At 36.8% G+C, this 21,215-nt stretch overlaps 1 protein-coding gene across 1 annotated transcript; it reads left to right on the forward strand.

Moving 5' to 3' along the window:
* The first annotated feature begins 18,986 nt into the window (after window positions 1–18,986).
* LOC128647501 (uncharacterized protein F54H12.2-like) lies at window positions 18,987–20,294 on the forward strand. Its single transcript, XM_053700286.1, has one exon. It carries the CDS (start codon window positions 18,987–18,989, stop codon window positions 20,292–20,294), a length of 1,308 nt encoding a protein of 435 aa, XP_053556261.1.
* Window positions 20,295–21,215: the final 921 nt, after the last annotated feature.

Here is a 21,215-nt window from a genome sequence, read left to right on the forward strand (position 1 = left end):
GTAAGTCATTGCTTCTGTATCTCTGACATTGCAGACTAAAGAGACTGTTCTTCATATGATATAAGAGGAATTGTCCAAAATAAAATTGTGCCCTGATAGGTCATCCAAATCACTGTACATTGTTACAGATAATCCCTTTGATGTTATTAAAAGAGATAATCCCTCCACTATATGAATTCTTCTATATTATCTAATCTTTTGTATAACTGAATACTTCCATATCTGGGAAATTCTAATTTTTAAAGACAATAAAATACATTAAAGTTAAATCATCAACAAATACATAATAAATAAGCAATGTATAAACACTTACTTTGAATTTCAAATGAGTAGTAGATGTTTTTGTAACCAATTTCAAAGTTTTCTTTTATTTCCCTGTCACCTGTATCTTAGGGCAGCCATTGGCCAATAACAGATTTACATATGTACTGTGCACATGCTTAGTAGAAGTGGATATCTCAGAAACTGTCCATATATAAAAAAACTGTGCTCATTTTAATAATGAAAATATATTGGAAACTTTTTCATTTTTTATTGTATGCCCTGTCTGTATCAGTATCATGACATTAATTTTGAATTTTTTTTGTCCCTTTAAAATATTTTATCATACATCTGAAAGGGAAACATATAAACATGTTTATTTTTTCTTGGGGGAAAAAAAAAAAAGCTGTTTACATTTAAACTGAAACTACAGCTGAATGAGATATGACCTTCCTACTAATTCTCATTGGCTGATTGGTACTTCCTGTTATTAGTCATTGGTTGATAGGCACTTCTTGCAAATGCTCAGTGAACATTAGTAGGAAGTGCGTATAAGCTAATGAACATTAGTAGGAAGTGCACTGATACTGGTAAATTTGTTTATGATAAAATTTAAACAGCTTTTACATTACTTTACTATTTAAAAAAATGTGGAAAAAAATAACCAAATAGTTACATTTTAATTGCTTCTTTTCCTTTTGCATAGCAAATAAAGGAAGTGGGTTTACTAGGTGGGGGGATGGACTAATAGGAATAAAAGGTGTAAGGAGGGCACTGGAATTACCATAGTGGAAAATAGTTGAGGAAAGAGGATACTATCTGTGTGATTTTTATGAAGGGGGGGAGGGGGGTCATTACCCAGCCCCTATCTCCATATGATTTTATTACAAAGGGATGAAACATCTACTTTGAAAGAGAGGAAGACCTTCTTTTGATAAAGGCTTCACATGCCCCTCTAATTTGCAGATGGTCACCTGCCCTACTAAAAATAATGGTGTTTTTAAAGGGGTAGAGGTGCTCTTTTAATGCCCTTGGTGGCCCCCATAATCTACACAGAAGGGTATGAGAACCCATTTTGGAAAGAAGAGTATCCCTTCTTTAAAATAAGGGATTTCACACCCTTCATTAATAGGAAATTGCCATAAAAAAGTGCCTATCTAATGTGTTTACAGTAAGGAGATATCAAGGAACCCCTATCCCTTAAAGACAGCATACACTACACATTAAAATAACTCCTTGCATGGTCAAGGAGTTTATCCTCTTTCAAATAATATATATATATACATATATATATATATATATATATATATATATATATATATATATATATATATATATATATATATATAATCAATGAAGAGAAAAAGTTCACACAGCAGCTAATAATATAAAGCAAACACTCTAAAAATCACTCCTCTGGCCCCTGCTGTTTTCACTGTGTCCCATATAAGCTGATAAAGAACCACTTGTAGCCTCGCTCAGAATCGGGCCATCAAACCCGGTGTTTTATAAAGAAAATGCGGTATCTGAATGGGTCCGTGCAGGACAGCCCGTGCCCATCACACAGCCTTACATGCGCCCACTCCCGCTACCTTTGTGTCTCCAGGGACTCGATTACACCGGGATTCCGTATCCGTCCGTTCCTTCAGAGGCAATACACAAGACGCTTGGGGGCACGTCCACCCACGTGATATCCAACAGCCAATCAACGCCCGTGTCAACCACAGCCAGGCGATTTTGAACTGGGGTAAAAAGTCCTCAGCGGGGCTCAGAGTTTAGAGTGTGCGAGCTTCCCCTTCGCTCACCGGAAGTCCTGGAAGTAGGTAGACTTGAAGAAAATAGAAATCTCCAGAGCGAAGTAAAAAATAGAAATCTTTATTACAATCCACTTGTGGTAAAAGAACATGGGAGTACCATAAGCACTTAAAAAGAAAACACACGTAAGCAACAGGCTGACATGTTTCGGCCTTATGCCGTAATCGTAGCTGACATTGTACAAACGTGTAAGCGATTTAAAGGAACAATCGTTCTCTGATAGGTTAATCATTAACCAATCACAATAGTTAAATTTAGTGCTAATATTAACCTCTTATATACTTTGCTGCCTTGGATGAAAGTTAAACACATAATACAATATAATGCAACATAATATTTCCCTGCTAACACAACAGGTAACTTGTGTATCGTAATTTAACATAATGCACTAAAGTTCAATACAGATATTATGAGTGGTTGTAAGATCCTAACGGCTAGCTCAAATAGGAGAGGAATGACTGTATTTACAGGGGGAAGACAAAGTGTATACATAATCTGCAATATCACAGATAAATATCATTTTACAAATAGGTCAATATTAATATAATTATCATATACGACCCCATAGAATATGGTGTACTCTATACATAAATACAATGCATGATAGAATAAATGCATTAGTTCAAAGGTAATATACAGATTTATGAAATGAATGTATTAATCTATACATGTCTGGTCCTATATGAAACAATGTAAAATGGACCGTAACAATATATCTCAAAAGTATCTCCATAAGTATATCTTATTAGATATACAAATAGAGTATATGAGGGAAGATAACTAGAACAATGGAGCACTTATATCGAAAATTTGACAGTGCTATAATGACATTTTGTCTTGGTTTATCCATGTTCGTGTTATCACACGAGTAATAGAGGCATTTGTACATCAATACAGGACTCTGGTATTTGCATGGATGACAACAGGACCTAAGATAAAAATTCCAACTAGGTTAGGCTATACATACTAGGAAGTTGGTATTTACTTCCAATAATTAATAAGGTCGTATTCTGAATTAAGGCCTTGGGGGACCCGTGTATGTAACTTAAATATCCACAACATTTCACGTTTTCCAAGTGCCCTATCTCTGTCTCCACCTCTAGGGGGGCTTTTGACCCATTCAATGGCTTGCCATTTAAGTGTATTGTTTCTCTTGTCATGTATGTTTTTGAAATGTTTGACCAGTGGTGTGGTGGCCTCACCTAATTTGATAGAGTACGAAATGATTCCTTATCCTCGTATTCACATCATTAGTGGTGAGGCCCACATACTGCAGATGGCACTCTACGCAGGTCAATACATAAATGACATAGTAGGATGTACAGTTGAGGCACGAACCAATGTCAAATTCTTCATGTGTTACTTCAGAATGGAATTTATTCGAAAAAATACCAAATTCGCATGGTCTACATCTGGTTCTGTCGCATCTGTACATCCCCCTATGTCTTAGCCAGGAACCCTGAAGTGATGGAGTCAGAGAGGGCAATTCGGAAGGTGAAAGCAGATTGCCCAATGTCCTGCTCTTTCTATAAGAACAGCGCAAGCCGTTATCCACACACTGTGTCAATTTATCATCGGCTGCAAGCATCATAAAATGCTTCCTTACAATGCCACAAATGGTATTATACTCCTCACTGTATTCAGTAACAAAGGTGACTTGATCTTTATGTCTTAATTCTACCTTTTTGGATTTTCCAGCACTAGTTGAATGTTGTAATAGGGAATGTCTATCCAAGCTATCCACTGCCTTAGCTGCTCTATCAATAATACGTTTGGGATACCCCCTCTGTCTTAGTCTCTCTCGCATTTCTGTTCTCTGCTTGATATAATTTTTTTCCTCTGTGCAATTGCGCTTTATTCTAATGAATTGTCCTTTGGCTACCACAAAAGGTACATGTTTGGGGTGGCAACTACTGGCATGTAGAATAGTGTTTTTGGTAATTGGTTTTCCTAAAGATCACTTAGTATCTGTCCATCACTATTTGCTGTCAGTGTAAGGTCTAGATAATTAATAGTGGTCTTATGTTTTTCATAGGTAAACCTTAAGCCAAAATAATTGCTATTCAAATTGTCTATAAAGGATTCAACCAGGCTTGGATCACCTTGCCAGATGAAAATCAGGTTGTCAATGTAGCGCCTGTAAAAGGCAATACTTTCTCTGAAGGCATTCCCATCTCCAAAGATGTGGGACAGCTCCCACCACCCCATATAGAGGTTAGCATAGGAGGGGGCGAATTTCGCCCCCATCGCTGTCCCACACCTCTGGAGATAGAATTTACCTTCAAACCTGAAAAAATTGTGGGTTAAGAGAAACCTTGCAATTCTCAAAATATATTCAACAAAAGCCGGTGTGAAATTAGAATAATTGGAAAGGAAGAACGATAGGGCTTGTAAACCCAAATCATGTGGGATGACGAATAAAGTGCTGTAACATCCACTGTTACCCAAACGTTCTTCCCTTCCCAGCGCAATATTTCAACCAGGTTATGAGATCTTTATATCCTTGAGATAGCTCTGAAGAGATATCACAAACGGATGGAGTATGGCATCTAGCCACTGGGAGTGGTGTTCAAACATAGAGCCAATCCCACTGACTATCGGTCGACCCTGAACGTTCGTTAATGTCTTATGTACTTTCGGAAGATGGTGGAAGATGGGCACCACTGGATGTTGAATGTACAAAAATTTGTACGTGGATTGATCCTATGTCATTTATGTATTGACCTGCGTAGAGTGCCATCTGCAGTATGTGGGCCTCACCACTAATGATGTCAATACGAGGATAAGGAATCATTTGTCCTCGATCAAATTAGGTGATGCCACCACACCGCTGGTCAAACATTTCAAAAACATACATGACAAGAGAAAAAATACACTTAAATGGCAAGCCATTGAATGGGTCAAAAGCCCCCCTAGAGGTGGAGACAGAGATAGGGCACTTGGGAAACGTGACATGTTCTGGATATTTAAGTTACATACACAAGGTCCCCCAAGGCCTTAATTCAGAATATGATCTTATTAATTATTGGAAGTAAATACCAACTTCCTAGTATGTTTAACCTATCCTAGTTGGAATTTTTATCTTAGATCCTGTTGTCATCCATGCAAATACCAGAGTCCTGTATTGATGTACAAATGCCTCTATTACTCGTGTGATAACACGAACGTGGATAAACCAAGACAAAATGTCATTTTAGCACTGTCGAATTTTCGATATAAGTGCTCCATTGTTCTAGTTATCTTCCCTCATATACTCTATTTGTATATCTAATAAGATATACTTATGGAGTATAGTTTATACTTTTGAGATATATAGTTACGGTCCATTTTACATTGTTTCATATAGGACCAGACATGTATAGATTAATACATTCATTTCATAAATCTGTATATACCTTTGAACTAATGCATTTATTCTATCATGCTTGTATTTATGTATAGAGTACAACCGATATTCAATGGGGTCGTATATGATAATTATATTAAAATTGACCTATTTGTAAAATTTATATTTATATGTGGATATTGCAGATTATGTATACACTTTGTCTTCTCCCGTAAATACAGTCATTCCTCTCTCTTTTGAGCTAGCCGTTAGGATCTTACAAACCACTCAAAATATCTGTATTGAACTTTAGTGCATTATGTTAAATTACGATACACAAGTTACCTGTTGTGTTAGCAGGGAAATATTAGGTTGCATTATATTGTATTATGTGTTTAACCTTTCATCCAAGGCAAGCAAAGTATATAAGAGGTTGAATATTAGCACTAAATTGAACTATTGTGATTGGTTAAAGATTAACCTATCAGAGAACTATTGTTCCTTTAATTCGCTTACACGTTTATACAATGTCAGCTACGATTACGGCATAAGGCCGAAACATGTCAGCCTGTTGCTTACGTGTGTTTTCTTTTTAAGTGCTTATGGTGACTCCCATGTTCTTTTACCACAAGTGGATTGTAATAAGATTTCTATTTTTTACTTCGCTCTGGAGATATCTATTTTCTTCAAGTATATATATATATATCTATAATATATATATATACAGGAGTGCAGAATTATTAGGCAAATGAGTATTTGAGCCACATGCATCCTCTTTATGCATGTTGTCTTACTCCAAACTGTATAGGCTCGAAAGCCTACTACCAATTAAGCATATTAGGTGAGTGCATCTCTGTAATGAGAAGGGGGTGTGGTCTAATGACATCAACACCCTATATTCAGGTGTGCATAATTATTAGGCAACTTCCTTTCCTTTGGCAAAATGGGTCAAAAGAAGGACTTGACAGGCTCAGAAAGTCAAAAATAGTGAGATATCTTGCAGAGGGATGCAGCACTCTTTAAAATTGCAAAGCTTCTGAAGGCGTGGATCATCGAACAATCAAGCGTTTCATTCAAAATAGTCAACAGGGTCTCAAGAAGCGTGTGGAAAAACCAAGGCGCAAAATAACTGCCCTGAACTGAGAAAGTCAAGCGTTGGCAGCTTGCCAAGATGCCACTTGCCACCAGTTTGGCCATATTTCAGAGCTGCAACATCACTGAGGTGCCCAAAAGCACAAGGTGTGCAAATACTCAGAGACATGGCCAAGGTAAGAAAGGCTGAAAGACGACAACCAGCTGAACAAGACCACTACCAAGCTGAAACATCAAGACTGGGCCAAGACATATCTCAAGCTGATTTTTTCTAAGTTTTTATGGGACTGATGAAATGAGAGTGAGTCTTGATGGGCCAGATGGATGGGCCCGTGGGCTGGATTGGGTAAAGGGCAGAGAGCTCCAGTCCGACTCAGACGCCAGCAAGGTGGAGGTGGGAGTACTGGTGTTGGGCCTGGTATCATCAAAGATGAGCTTTGTGGGGCCTTTTAGGGTTGAGGATGGAGTCAAGTTCAACTCCCAGTCCTACTGCCAGTTTCTGGAAGACACCTTCTTCAAGCAGTGGTACAGGAAGAAGTCTGCACTTCCTTCAAGAAAAACATGATTTTCATCGCAGGACAATGACTCACCATCACACGCGGTCCAAGTACTCCACAGCGTGGCTGGCAAGAAAGGGTATTATAAAAGAAGAAAATATCTTAATGACAATGGCCTCCTTGTTCACCTGATCTAGAACCCCATGAGAACCCTGTGGTCCATCATCAAATGTGAGATTACAAGGAGGGAAAACAGTACCACATCTCAGTACGAGTGTCTGGGAGGCTGTGGTTGCTGCTGCACGCAATGAGTGGATGGTGAACAGATCAAAACACTGACAGAATCCATGGATGGCTGGCTTTTGACTGTCCTAGCAATAGAAAGTGGCTATATTGGTCACTGATTTTGTTTTGTTTTGTTTTTGAATGTCAGAAAATGTATATTGTGAATGTTGAGATGTTAGATTGGTTTCACCTGGTAAAAATAAATAATTGAAATGGGTATATATTTGTTTTTTGTTAAGTTGCCTAATAATTATGCACAGTAATAGTCACCTGCACACACAGATATCCCCCTAAAATAGCTATAACTAAAAACAAACTAAAAACTACTTCCAAAACTATTCAGCTTTGATATTAATGAGTTTTTTGGGTTCATTGAGAACATGGTTGTTCAATAATAAAATTAATCCTCAAAAATACAACTTGCCTAATAATTCTGCACTCCATGTATATATATATGTGTATATATATAAATATGTGTCTGTCTATTTATAGTTTATCTATCTCTGTCTGTCTGTCTATCTGTTTACCTATCTGTATGTTTTCTATGTATCTGTTTGTCTATCTTTCCTATCTATATAGCATTGTCTAAAGGTAGGTGGATGAACTGCAGTTAAATAAAAATATTTATTTTTTTACAAGCCAATGTTTCCAGGTCTCCCTACAACAAACATTTTGTCTTGGGAAATGTGAATTATGTTGCTTTAGCAGCAAAAGCATGGAGTGAAAAGATCAGAGGTGTTTTTAAATGAGTTCATATAGCAGGTGAACCCTGCAGACATCTCATCAGTGTTCTTTTACGAGAACTCTTTCTAAAAAATGACATTTGAAAAATTGTGATATCTGCCACAAACTTAAGGTTGAATTGCATGCCTATATTTCAAATAGTATAGCAATAGACAAAACCTTTCTTCTTGTACACTGGGGATATATACAGTAGGTGTACACTGGGGATATATACAGTAGGTGTACACTGGGGATATATAGGTATACACTGGGGATATATAGGTGTACACTGGGGATATATAGGTGTACACTGGGGATATATAGATGTACACTGGGGATATATAGATGTACACTGGGGATATATAGGTTACACTGGGTGTATATAGGTGTACACTGAAGATATATAGGTGTACACTGGGGATATATAGGTGTACACTAGGGATATATAGATGTACACTGGGGATATATAGGTTACACTGGGTATATATAGGTGTACACTGGGGATATATAGGTGTACACTGGGGATATATAGATGTACACTGGGGATATATAGGTTACACTGGGGATATATAGGTTACACTGGGGATATATAGGTGTACACTGGGGATATATAGGTTACACTGGGGATATATAGGTGTGATTAAATGGAGGCAGGTTTTATATGGAATCTTCTTGCTAACATGTAAATTAATTGACATTATGGGGACAATCACAATTCTTTCGAAAGGTTGACTATAGGAATTTTTGTAGATAAGTTATTTGAGAAGTTTTTCTACAGAAATGTGATAGACTCTTATATTTCTGCAGTACTAATCAATTAGAAAATGATGTGGGTTATGCTGCAATATTACGGCTGCTTTATATTTTAAATTTTAAATATACATTGAAACAGAACTAAAACTCAAAATGACATTAAAGGGACATGCCACCCACATTTTTTCTTTTATGATTTAGAAAGAGAATGCAATTTTAAACATCTTTCTAATTTACTTATATTATCTAATTTGTTTTATTCTCTTGATAGTCTTTGATGAAAAGCATATCTAGATATGCTCACTAGCTGCTGATTGGATGCTGCAACATAGAAGCATCATGTGATTGGCTCACCATGTGCATTGCTTTTTCTTTCAAATAAGGATATTTAACAAATGAAGAAAAAAAAAATTATGGAAGTAAATTGTAATGTTGTTTAAATTTCTATTCTCTATCTGAATAATGAAGAAAGATTTTGGGTTTAGTGGCCCTTTATACACTCTGAGGACTGTGATATAAAATGATTAATTATATGTAGTAAGAAAATAATATACTTTATTTCTATTTACATTGTCCCCTTCCCCACTAGTTTAATTCTAAAAACTGTGTGCTTTCTAATTCTTTTAAAAGTTCATATACAGAATTCACTTTTTATTTCACACAAACGTAAATGCTTTTATGTAAATTACATAGGAATAAATTGTATCAAATATGCACAGTGTAAATCATAATTTAAAAGTACATAAGTACAATGAAACCCAAAATTTTCTTCATGATTCAGATAGAGAATACAATTTTAAACAACTTTCTAACGGCCTAGATTTAGAGTTCTGCGGCCAAAGGGGTGCGTTAGCTATGCATGCTTTTTTTCCCCCGCACCTTTTAAATAGCCGCTGGTTATTTAGAGTTCACAGAAGGGCTGCGTTAGGCGCCAAAAAGGGAGCGTATAGGCATATTTACCGCCACTGCAACTCTAAATACCAGCGGTGCTTACGGACGGCGGCGCACTTCAAAAAAGTGCTCATGCACGATTCCCCCATAGGAAACAATGGGGCCATTTGAGCTTGAAAAAAATCTAACTCCTGCAAAAAAAGCAGCGTTCAGCTCCTAACTCAGCCCCATATGTTTCCTATGGGGAAACACATTTACTAGTCATGCACCTAACACCCTAACATGAACCGCCGAGTCTAAACACCCCTAACCTTACACTTATTAAGCCCTAATCTGCCACCCCCGCTATCGCTGACTCCTGCATTATACTATTAACCCCTAATCTGCCGCTCCGTACACCGCCGCAATCTACTAATCTGCTGCCCCTAACACAGCTGACCCCTATATTATATTTATTAACCCCTAATCTACTGCCCCCAACGTCGCCGCCACCTACCTACAATTATTAACCCCTAATCTGCCGACTGGACCTCACCACTACTATAATAAAGTTATTAACCCCTAATCCGCCTCAATAACCCTATAATAAATAGTATTAACCCCTAATCTGCCCTCCCTAACATCACCTAAGTCTAACCCTAACACTAACACCCCCCCTAAATTAAATATAATTTAAATCTAACGAAATAAATTAACTCTTATTAAATAAATTATTCCTATTTAAAGCTAAATACTTACCTGTAAAATAAACCATAATATAGCTACAATATAAATTATAATTATATTGTAGCTATTTTAGGATTAATATTTATTTTACAGGCAACTTTGTATTTATTGTAACCAGGTACAATAGCTATTAAATAGTTAATAACTATTTAATAGCTACCTAGTTAAAATAATTACAAAATTACCTGTAAAATAAATCCTAACCTAAGTTACAATTAAACCTAACACTACACTATCAATAAATAAATTAAATAAAATACCTACAATTATCTACACTACACTATCAATAAATAAGTTAAATACAAATACCTACAAATAAATACAATTAAATTAAACTAACTAAAGTACAAAATTAAAAAAAGGAACCTGTTACAAAAAATAAAAAAATAATTTACAAACATTATAAAAATATTACAACTATTTAAGCTAATTAAACCTATTCTAAGCCCCCTAATAAAATAACAAAGCCCCCCCAAAATAAAAAAAAATGCCCTACCCCTATTCTAAAATAAAAATTGAAAAGCTCTTTTTACCTTACCAGCTCTTAAAAAGGGCCTTTTGCGGGGCATTGCCCCAAAGAATTCTGCTCTTTTGCCTGTAAAAAAACACATACAATACCCCCCGCCCAACATTACAACCCCCCACCCACATACCCCCTAATCTAACCCAAACCCCCCTTAAATAAACCCTAACACTAAGCCCCTGAAGATCTCCCTACCTTATCTTCACCACGCGGGTATCACCGATCCATCCAGAAGAGGCTCCGAAGTCTTCATCCAAGCGGGGGGCTGAAAAGGTCCATCATCGGGCTGAAGAGGTCCATCATCCGGCTGAAGTCTTGATCCAAGCGGGGGGCTGAAGGAATCCATCATCCGGCTGAAGTCTTGATCCAAGCGGGGGGCTGAAGAGGTCCATCATCCGGCCTGAAGTCTTCGTATCAAGCGGCATCTTCCATCTTCTTTCTTCGGATCCATCTTCATCCGCCCCGACGTGGAACTTCCATCCTGGCCGACGACTTCCCGACGAATGAACGGTTCCTTTAACCCCTTAATGAGCCGGACCATTTTTTCCAATCTTCTTACCCTTAGATAGCAATGGCTATTTTTACATTTCTGCAGTGTTGTGTTTTAGCTGTAATTTTCCTCTTACTCATTACTGTACCCACACATATTATATACCGTTTTTCTCGCCATTAAATGGAACTTCTAAAGAATACCATTATTTTCATCATGTCTTATAATTTACTAAAAAAAAATACATAAAATATTAGAAAAAAAATGGAAAAAAACACACTTTTTCTCTACTTTGACCCCCAAAATATGTTACACATCTAACAATCACCAAAAAACACCCATGCTAAATAGTTTCTAAATTTTGTTCCCTGAGTTTAGAAATACCCAATGTTTACATGTTCTTTGCTTTTTTTGCAATTTATGGGGCAATAAATACAAGTAGCACTTTGCTATTTCCAAACCACTTTTTTTCAAAATTAGCGCTAGTACATTGGAACCCTGAAATCTGTCAGGGGAATACACCTAATATCCTTGACATGTATATATTTTTTTTAGAAGACAACCCAAAGTATTGATCTAGGCCATTTTGTTATATTTCATGCACATTTTCACCGCCAAATGCGATAATAAAAAAAAAAAATTCACAAAATTTGTCACAAACTTTAGGTTTCCCACTGAAAATTATTTACAAACAGCTTCTGCAATTATGACACAAATGGTTGTAAATGCTTCTCTGGGATCCCCTTTTTTCAGAAATAACAGATTTATATGGCTTTGGGGTTGCTTTTTGGTAATTAGAAGGCCGCTAAATGCTGGGCTAGCGCACCACACTGTTTTTAATGCCCAAGGAGTGAAGGGTTAATTAGGGAGCTTGTTAGGGTTAATTTTAGCTTTAGTGTAGTGTAGTAGACAATCCCAAGTATTGATCTAGGCCCATTTTGGTAATATTTTATGCCACCATTCTCTCGCCAATATGCGAGCAAAAAAAAAAAAAAAAACTTTTACATTTTTCACAATTTTAGGTTTCTCACTGAAATTATTTACAAACAGCTTGTGCTATTATGGCAAAAAATTTTGTTAAAGCTTCTCTGGGATCACCCTTTGTTCAGAAATAGCAGACTTATATGGCTTTGGCGTTGCTTTTTGGGTAATTAGAAGGGCCGGCTAAATGCTGCTGCGCACCATACCGTTAATTATGCCCAGCAGTGAAGGGGGTTAAATTAGGTAGCTTGTAGGGAGCTTGCAGGGTTAAATTTAGAGATCAGCCCTCCCACCTGACACATCCCACCCCCTGATCCCTCCAAACAGCTCTCTTCCCTCCCCCACCCCACAATTGTTCCCGCCATCTAAGTACTCTGCAGAAAGTCTGTCAGTACTAAATAAAAGAGTTTTTTTTTTTTTTTTTAAATAAAAATAATATAATATTTTAGCTGTGATGGACCCCTGCCTTGGCCCCAACCTCCTGATCCCCCCTCCAGCTCTCTAACCCTCTCCCTACCTAATTACGCCCCATCTTGGGTACTGGCAGCTGTCTGCCAGTACCAGTTGGCCCCAAAAAACCTAAGTATTTTTATTTTATTTTTAACTTAAAACTCTTTCTGTAGTGTAGCAGCCCCCCCACAATACCCCACCTCCCTCCCCCCTCCCAGATCCTTTTATATTTAATATTTTTTTTTTACCTTGTTCTCCCTGTCTGCCCTCATTCATTGGGTGTCAGTGTGGCTAATGCGCGCACGTGCACGTGCGCATGCACGCGCGCCACATGCATGCGCCCCCATGCACGTTCAACGTGTACGAGCACCCGCCTCGTGCACGCGCATCGCGCACGCGCACGCTCCTTCACACCCGGACAACGGGCACCATCGCTACCGGTGCAGAAAGGCTCAGAGTATCGAGGGCATCACTGCAATACCCTCGAGCATGCTGGAAGCGATTGTGATCGCTTCCAGCACTCTGCTAGACAACTGACGTTACCAGGTATGTCTATTGTCATTAACTGTTAGTTTTTGCGATGACGTACCTAGTACGTAGTTGTCATTAAGGGGTTAAGGGGACGTCATCCAAGATGGCGCTCCCTCGAATTTTGATTGGCTGATAGGATTCTATCAGCCAATCGGAATTAAGGTAGGAAAATTCTGATTGGCTGATGAATCAGCCAATCAGATTGAGCTCCGCCATTCTATAGGCTGTTCCGATCAGCCAATAGAATGCGAGCTCAATCTGATTGGCTGATTGGATCAGCCAATCGGATTGAACTTGAATCTGATTGGCTGATTCCATCAGCCAATCAGAATTTTCCTACCTTAATTCGATTGGCTTATAGAATCCTATCAGCCAATCGGAATTCGAGGGGACGGGCCATCTTGGATGACGTCCCTTAAAGGAAGTTGTCGGCCATGGATGGATGTTCCGCGTCGGTGGGATGAAGATAGATCCGGAAGAAAGAAGATTGAAGATGCCGCTTGATAGAAGTCTTCAGCCGGATGATGACCTCTTCAGCCCCGCTTGAATCAAACTTTCAGCCGGATGATGGACCTCTTCAGCCCGATGATGGACCTCTTCAGCCCCCGCTTGGCTTTGGATGAAGAGTTCGGAGCCTCTTCTGGACGGATCGGTGATACCCCGGCGTGATGAAGATAAGGGTAGGGAGATCTTCAGGGGCTTAGTGTTAGGTTTATTTAAGGGGGGTTTGGGTTAGATTATTTTAGAATAGGGTAGGGCATTTTTTTTTATTTTGGGGGGCTTTGTTATTTTATTAGGGGGCTTAGAGTAGGTGTAATTAGCTTAAAATTATGGTAATATTTTTATAATGTTTGTAAATTATTTTTTTATTTTTTGTAACTTAGTTCTTTTTTTATTTTTTGTACTTTAGTTAGTTTATTTAATTGTATTTATTTGTAGGTATTTGTATGTAATTAATTTATTGATAGTGTAGTGTTAGGTTTAATTGTAGATAATTGTAGGTATTTTATTTAATGTATTTATTGATAGTGTAGTGTTAGGTTTAATTGTAACTTAGGTTAGGTTTTATTTTACAGGTAATTTTGTAATTATTTTAAGTAGGTAGCTATTAAATAGTTATTAACTATTTAATAGCTATTGTACCTGGTTAAAATAAATACAAAATTGCCTGTAAAATAAATATTAATCCTTAAATAGCTACAATATAATTATAATTTATATTGTAGCTATATTAGGGTTTATTTTACAGGTAAGTATTTAGCTTTAAATAGGAATAATTTATTTAATAAGAAATAATTTATTTCGTTAGATAAAAATTATATTTAACTTAGTGAGGTGTTAGTGTTAGGGTTAGACTTAGCTTTAGGGGTTAATAACTTTATTAGAGTAGCAGTGAGGTCCGGTCGGCAGATTAGAAGTTAATAATTGTAGGTAGGTAGCGGCAACGTTGGGGGCGGCAGATTAGGGGTTAATAAATATAATATAGGGGTCGGCGATGTTAGGGGCAGCAGATTAGGGGTACATAGGGATAATGTAGGTTGCGGCGGTGTGCGGTCGGCAGATTAGGGGTTAAAAAAATGTAATAGAGTGGCGGCGATGTGGGGGGGCCTCGGTTTAGGGGTACATGGGTAGTTTATGGGTGTTAGTGTACTTTAGAGCACAGTAGTTAAGAGCTTTATGAACAGGCGTTAGCCCAGAAAGCTCTTAACTCCTGGCTTTTCTCTGCGGCTGGAGTCTTGTCATTAGATTTCTAACGCTCACTTCAGCCAAGACTCTAAATACCAGCATTAGAAAGATCCCATTGAAAAGATAGGATACGCAAATGGTGTAGGGGGATCTGCGGTATGGAAAAGTCGCGGCTGCAAAGTGAGCGTTAGACCCTTTCCTGACTGACTCTAAGTACCAGCGGGCGGCCAAAACCAGCGTTAGGAGCCCCTAACGCTGGTTTTGACGGCTAACGCAGAACTCTAAAACTAGGCATAATTTACTTCTATGATCTAATCTGTTTCATTCTTTTGGTATCATTTGTTGAAGGAGCAGCAATGCACTAATTGTTTCTAACTGAACACATGGGTGAGCCAATCACAATCGGTATATATATGCAGCCACCAATCAACAGCTAGAACCTAGTTTATCTGCTGCTCATGAACTTGCCTAGATAAACCTTTCAGCAAATGATAACAAGAGAAGGAAGCAAATTAAATTATAGAAGTAAATTGGAAAGTTGTACACTGGATGTGCAACAACACACAGAAATTAGTACTTATAAGTATAAAATACAAAGTGTAATTTTTAATTTTTGTTTTGTTCGTAAAATAGGCGTAACATGGGTGTTCTATGGGCGTAAATGAAACTTTCTCTCTAATCCCAGTGTAATTCTGTAAAGATTTTTGCACTACAGATCTCACAGTTTTTTCTTGCAAAATAAAAGGTGGGGAGTTTTTCTCAAAACCATCAAAATACTTATAACCCTAACAGAAAAATACATGCATAAGAAAATATAGGCGATTGTAAGATGCTATACGCAGAAGGCAGAGTAACGTGATTTATATTGGCTGCAGGATTTAATTTCTAAAGTGTGCCGATACCAGCAAGCTTCATTACATTCAAAAGGAGACATCTTGCCACTCACAGGTACTGCCCCTTTTTTCCGATACCAGGTCAGTCCCTGTGGGAGTCTGCGAGAGTAGTAATAGTATGGAGGTTATGTCAAACTTTTTTGACAGGTGGACACGCCCCTTTCTCCTCCCCTAAACCCGCCCCTTTCCACTCCCACTTTTACACCCCTTTTTGATATCAATTTGATATAAAATTGATATAAAAAGGGGGATTTTGATACGAATTTGATATAAAATCGATATTAAAAAAGTGTTTTTAATACGTATTTGATATAAAATTGATATTAAATAGTTTTTTTTATTAGGATTTGGATTAAAAGGTTATAAGAGGTTATTAAGCTTATTTTGATATGGTTGATTAGGAGCTTTATAAAAGACTATAAAGTTTAATGTTATTTTATTAAAAAATGTGTAAATTATACTCTGATATTGTATTCTATTAAAAGGGGGTATAAAATCTTAATATATATATCCTCTATAATGTTCAATAGGTTTAATAAGGCATGTCAGGACTTGTCTTTTGCCAGAAATTCTAACATTATGTTAGGGCCGTGTCTTTTAACCAAAAACAATGAGGCGTGCCAGGACTTATCTTTTTGTCACAAAAATGTTATGTGGCATGTTAGGACATGTATTTTACTCAAAACAGACTAATATCTCACACGTATTTCGTAAAAATCATATAAATCAATGATTTATGAAATAGCTGTATACTGCCTAAAGAATGGAGTCTGCTAACGTCAATCGTGGACTTGTATTAAGAGAATTATATCATAATCCTATAAACCCCGGGTCATTAGGCGGTGTTGAAAATCTGTACAAAGCAGCTAAAAAATATGGATTCAACAGAAAAAAAATTGTAAAATTTTTAAATCAGCAAGATGTTTATACGCTACATAAACCAGCCAGACGTATTTTTGAAAGAAATAAAATATATGCATCTTCTTTAGATATACAATGGCAAGCTGACCTGGTGTCCATGATAGATTACCATAAATATAATGACGGTATAAAGTATATTCTAACCGTTATAGATTGTTTTTCTAAATACGCTTGGGGCGTTGGATTACATAATAAAACTGGACCAAGCATCGCAAAGGGTTTTGAAACAATATTCAAAGATGGTCGTGTACCTATGAAAATACAGACTGATAAAGGCAAAGAATTTTTAAATGGAACAGTACAGAAGTTATTGAAAAAATTAAAAATTCAACATTTTGTCGCAAACAACTGTGTTAAAGCAGCAATCGTAGAACGATTTAACCGTACTTTAAAGACTAGAATGTGGCGCTATTTTACACATCACAACACACACAGATATATAAATATATTGAACAAATTAATTCATAGTTATAATAATACATACCACAGAACCATACGTTGTAAACCGGTAGAAGTGACGCAAGAAAATTCACTCGTCGTCTGGAAAAATATTTACAGTTCCTCTCCAAAAACTAAAAAGGTTAAACCTGTTTTAAAAATCGGTGACCACGTCAGGATTTCGAAACATAAGAACACGTTCACAAAAGGTTATGAGCAAAATTTCACAGATGAAATTTTTATAATTGAAGGTCTGAATACAAGAGGATTTAAACCTCTTTACAAAGTGAAAGATTTAGCTGATGAGTCTATCGAAGGTAGCTTTTACCCCGAAGAACTTCAAAAAATAACACAAGATAAAAAACGAATTTACAAAATTGAAAAAATCTTAAAACAGAAAAGTTTTAGGAGAAAGGAGTACGTTTATGTTAAATGGAAGGGCTATCCGGATAAATTTAACAGCTGGATACCCAAAAGTCAGTTAACCGCTATATAGAATAATGGAAGCATCACCATTTTACTTAACGTTACCTAGTAACGCATCGTACAACATTTTTCCTGCAAATAAGATATCTAGTTTTACAACAAAGTTAGCTAAACCCATTATATTAAAAGGAGAATGGGAAGTGGCTCTAACGGAGATACAATACCCCCATACGTGGGACACCCTAGATGCCGCTGATTCTAGAATAATTGTTACGTCACCAAACAATGTAACTACGCCGTTAGCCATAAAAGCAGGCTATTATAAAGATATAAACGATTTAATAAAAACTATCAATGAAAAATTAGTATCTCTCCAAGCCATTAACGTAGATGTAAAGCTTAAATACGACGAACTGGGTAGAGCTGTGCGTATCTTAGGTAACTCTACCATCTCAACCTCAGAAAAGTTGGCGCATATATTGGGGATTAACAATCAAGGAGTAAAGAATGATGGTGGCAAAATATATAGCGATATAAATGCCGGCTTCTACACACTCTTTATCTATACAGACATCATAGAACATCAACGTGTGGGTGACGGATATGTACCATTACTAAGAACAGTAGAAATTACAGGTGGCAATAATGAAATCATCACTCAACGGTACACCAAGCCAGACTACATACCTGTAAACAATCATCATTTTGACCGTATAACAATTGAAATTAAGAACGATCAGAACAAGAACGTGGGATTTAAATACGGAAAGGCAATCATTAAGCTACACTTTAGGCAGCGCAAGAACAACTTTTATTAAAAGAATGGTGGCTGTTAAGGTTTATGGTGACCCGGCGGTTTACAGTAATTATTATAGGACACAAGCTGGTAATGGTCTACCAGGTTTTCACGGTAGTTCGTATATGTACGGCCGTGGATTAGGCGGTATATTTCGTAATCTTTTTAGGATGGCTGTCCCACTTTTTCGACGTGGACTAGATATAGTAAAACCGCATATGAAAACAGCGGCACAAGGTATAGCAAAGGATGTTGTGGGGCGTGTTTCAACTGCTGTTATGAATAAAATGAATAGCGGGCCACAAGAGGGATCTGGTGTTGTTTATAGCAGTAACAAGAGAAAACCAAAAAGGAAGCGTCGAGCTACGTTTCCACCAATTTCATCACAATTCATAAGCAAAAAGGTGATACACAGGCCCAAAAAGAAACAGAAAACATCAAGACGCTCAGTGGATGACATCTTTTAGAAATACTGATCAAAATATGGCTTTCATACACAACGGATCATTAGAATGTACCAAATCAGAACTCGACATATTTCAAATACAGCCGACACAAACGGGTATAGAAAAATCACTGTATGTCGAAATACAGCCACTCACAGCTATAACTGAAAATGCACCCCTGGAATTTTATATAGCAGGAAGTGGCGATCATTATTTTGACCTGAACAACACTTTGATGTATATAACCTGTAAAATAGTCAAACAAGACAATACAGCTCCGCCTGCTGGAGCACGCGTTAGCCTCATCAACTATCCACTAGCCACGCTGTTTAACCAAGTCGATGTTACATTAGGAGACAGACTCATCTCACAATCAAATAACCTATACGCATACCGGTCGTACATTGAAACAATTCTCAACTACAGCACAGATGCTTTATCCACGCAATTTACAGCAGGATTGTTTTATAAAGATGCAGCAGGGTTACACGATAATTGTGAGTTAGATGGTGATAATAGTGGTTTTGTAAAGAGAGGACGTATGTTAGAGCGTGGTAAAACTATTGAATTGCTAGGTCATCTACATAGTGATCTGTTTTTCCAAGAAAAATTGTTATTGAATGGACTCGATCTGAAAATAAAACTTATAAGGAATAAAGATGCTTTTTCTATTATGAGCGCTGAAGCAGAACAGTATAAAGTTCAAATCTTAAACGCCTCTCTTTTTGTCAAAAGAGTACAGATATCCCCGGCTGTACGCATAGGACATGCGCAAGGACTCCTAACAGGAAATGCAAAATACGCTCTGGACAGAGTCGGTTTAAAGGTCTATTCCGTGGCCGCCGGCTCGCGTGTCTGCAATCAGGAAAATTTATTTCTTGGACAACTACCAAAAACCGTCGTTATTGGATTTGTTGATAACGACGCTTTCTCTGGCGCTTATGACAAGAACCCCTTATGTTTCAAACATAACTATGTGAATTTTGCAGCCTTGTATCTGGATGGTGAACAAATACCAACAAAACCTTTTCAACCAGACTTTGAAAATGGAAATGCTATACGTGAATACATATCATTAGTCAACATCGCTGGTAAACAAAATTCTGATGCTGGAATACTCATTAATAGAGAAGAGTATGTACGTGGTTACACACTTTTTGCCTTTGATTTGTCACCGGACCAAGAGTGTGGTTCACACTACTCTCTTATACGCAGTGGTAATCTCAGAGCTGAAATCCGATTTTCAAGACCACTTGAAAGAACAATTAATATGATTATTTATAGTGTATTTGATAATATTATTGAAATTAATCAAAGAAGAGAAGTCTTGTACGACTATCTATAAACAAAGATGAACACTTTGGAAATAACAAGAATCCTAACCAGAGATCCTTATACACGTTCAGTCTTTGACGGTGTATACCCGTGTGATTTATTACCAAAACAAAGACTAAGAAATAGACCTATAGGTTTTATTATTAACACCGACCCTTCCACACGTGCTGGTGAACATTGGGTAGCAATTTATTTTGATCAAAGGGGTGTTGGGTATTTTTTTGATTCGTATGGAATCTCACCGTACAACAACGTATTTCCTAAATCATTTTTAAATTTTTTAAAAAGGAATACAACTCGAATAGTATTTCAGACTAAACAGATACAAGATACATTCTCTGTGGTGTGTGGTCAATATTGTATTTTTTTTATGCATTGTATGTCTAAGGGTATGAGTTTTGATAAAGTACTCAATTTCTTTTCATCAGACTTAAAAAAGAATGATAAAATAGTCTCGCAATATGTACGACGTTGTAAATTAAATTTGAGAATTAATCCTTTTTGCAATGAATATGTACAAACTTGTAGGAGTTGTTATAACAAAACATGTACGGGCTTGTAAATTTTGCTATAACAAATTATTATTGCAACTCTTGTAATGAATGTTATAATCCAAGTATGTATTTAATGTGTATTCATTTTTAAATAAACACAGACACTTTTTTTCACAAACAAAATACTTTAAGCTTTATTAACAATTAAGATAAAAAAATCCATAATGAATATTACATCACAATGTATAAAATCATGTATTTTCCATGTATTAATAAATTTTCATTATTTTACATATTTGTTATGGTGTCATTTTTTTTTTTTATATAAACATGGATACATTTTAAGCTTTACAAACTCAACCATGTTGAAGGATTAAAAAGCGATTTAGGTCTTTTCTTCTGCATCAGGTAACCCTGAGGTGTAAATAGCCCCCTGG

Source organism: Bombina bombina, chromosome 2 (genome assembly GCF_027579735.1).
Source record: "Bombina bombina isolate aBomBom1 chromosome 2, aBomBom1.pri, whole genome shotgun sequence".
Taxonomy (NCBI): domain Eukaryota; kingdom Metazoa; phylum Chordata; class Amphibia; order Anura; family Bombinatoridae; genus Bombina; species Bombina bombina.

Bases quoted from the DNA above. Each gene is read 5' to 3' on its own strand.
- LOC128647501 (XM_053700286.1), top strand. From the start codon at position 18,987: ATGGCTTTCATACACAACGGATCATTAGAATGTACCAAATCAGAACTC.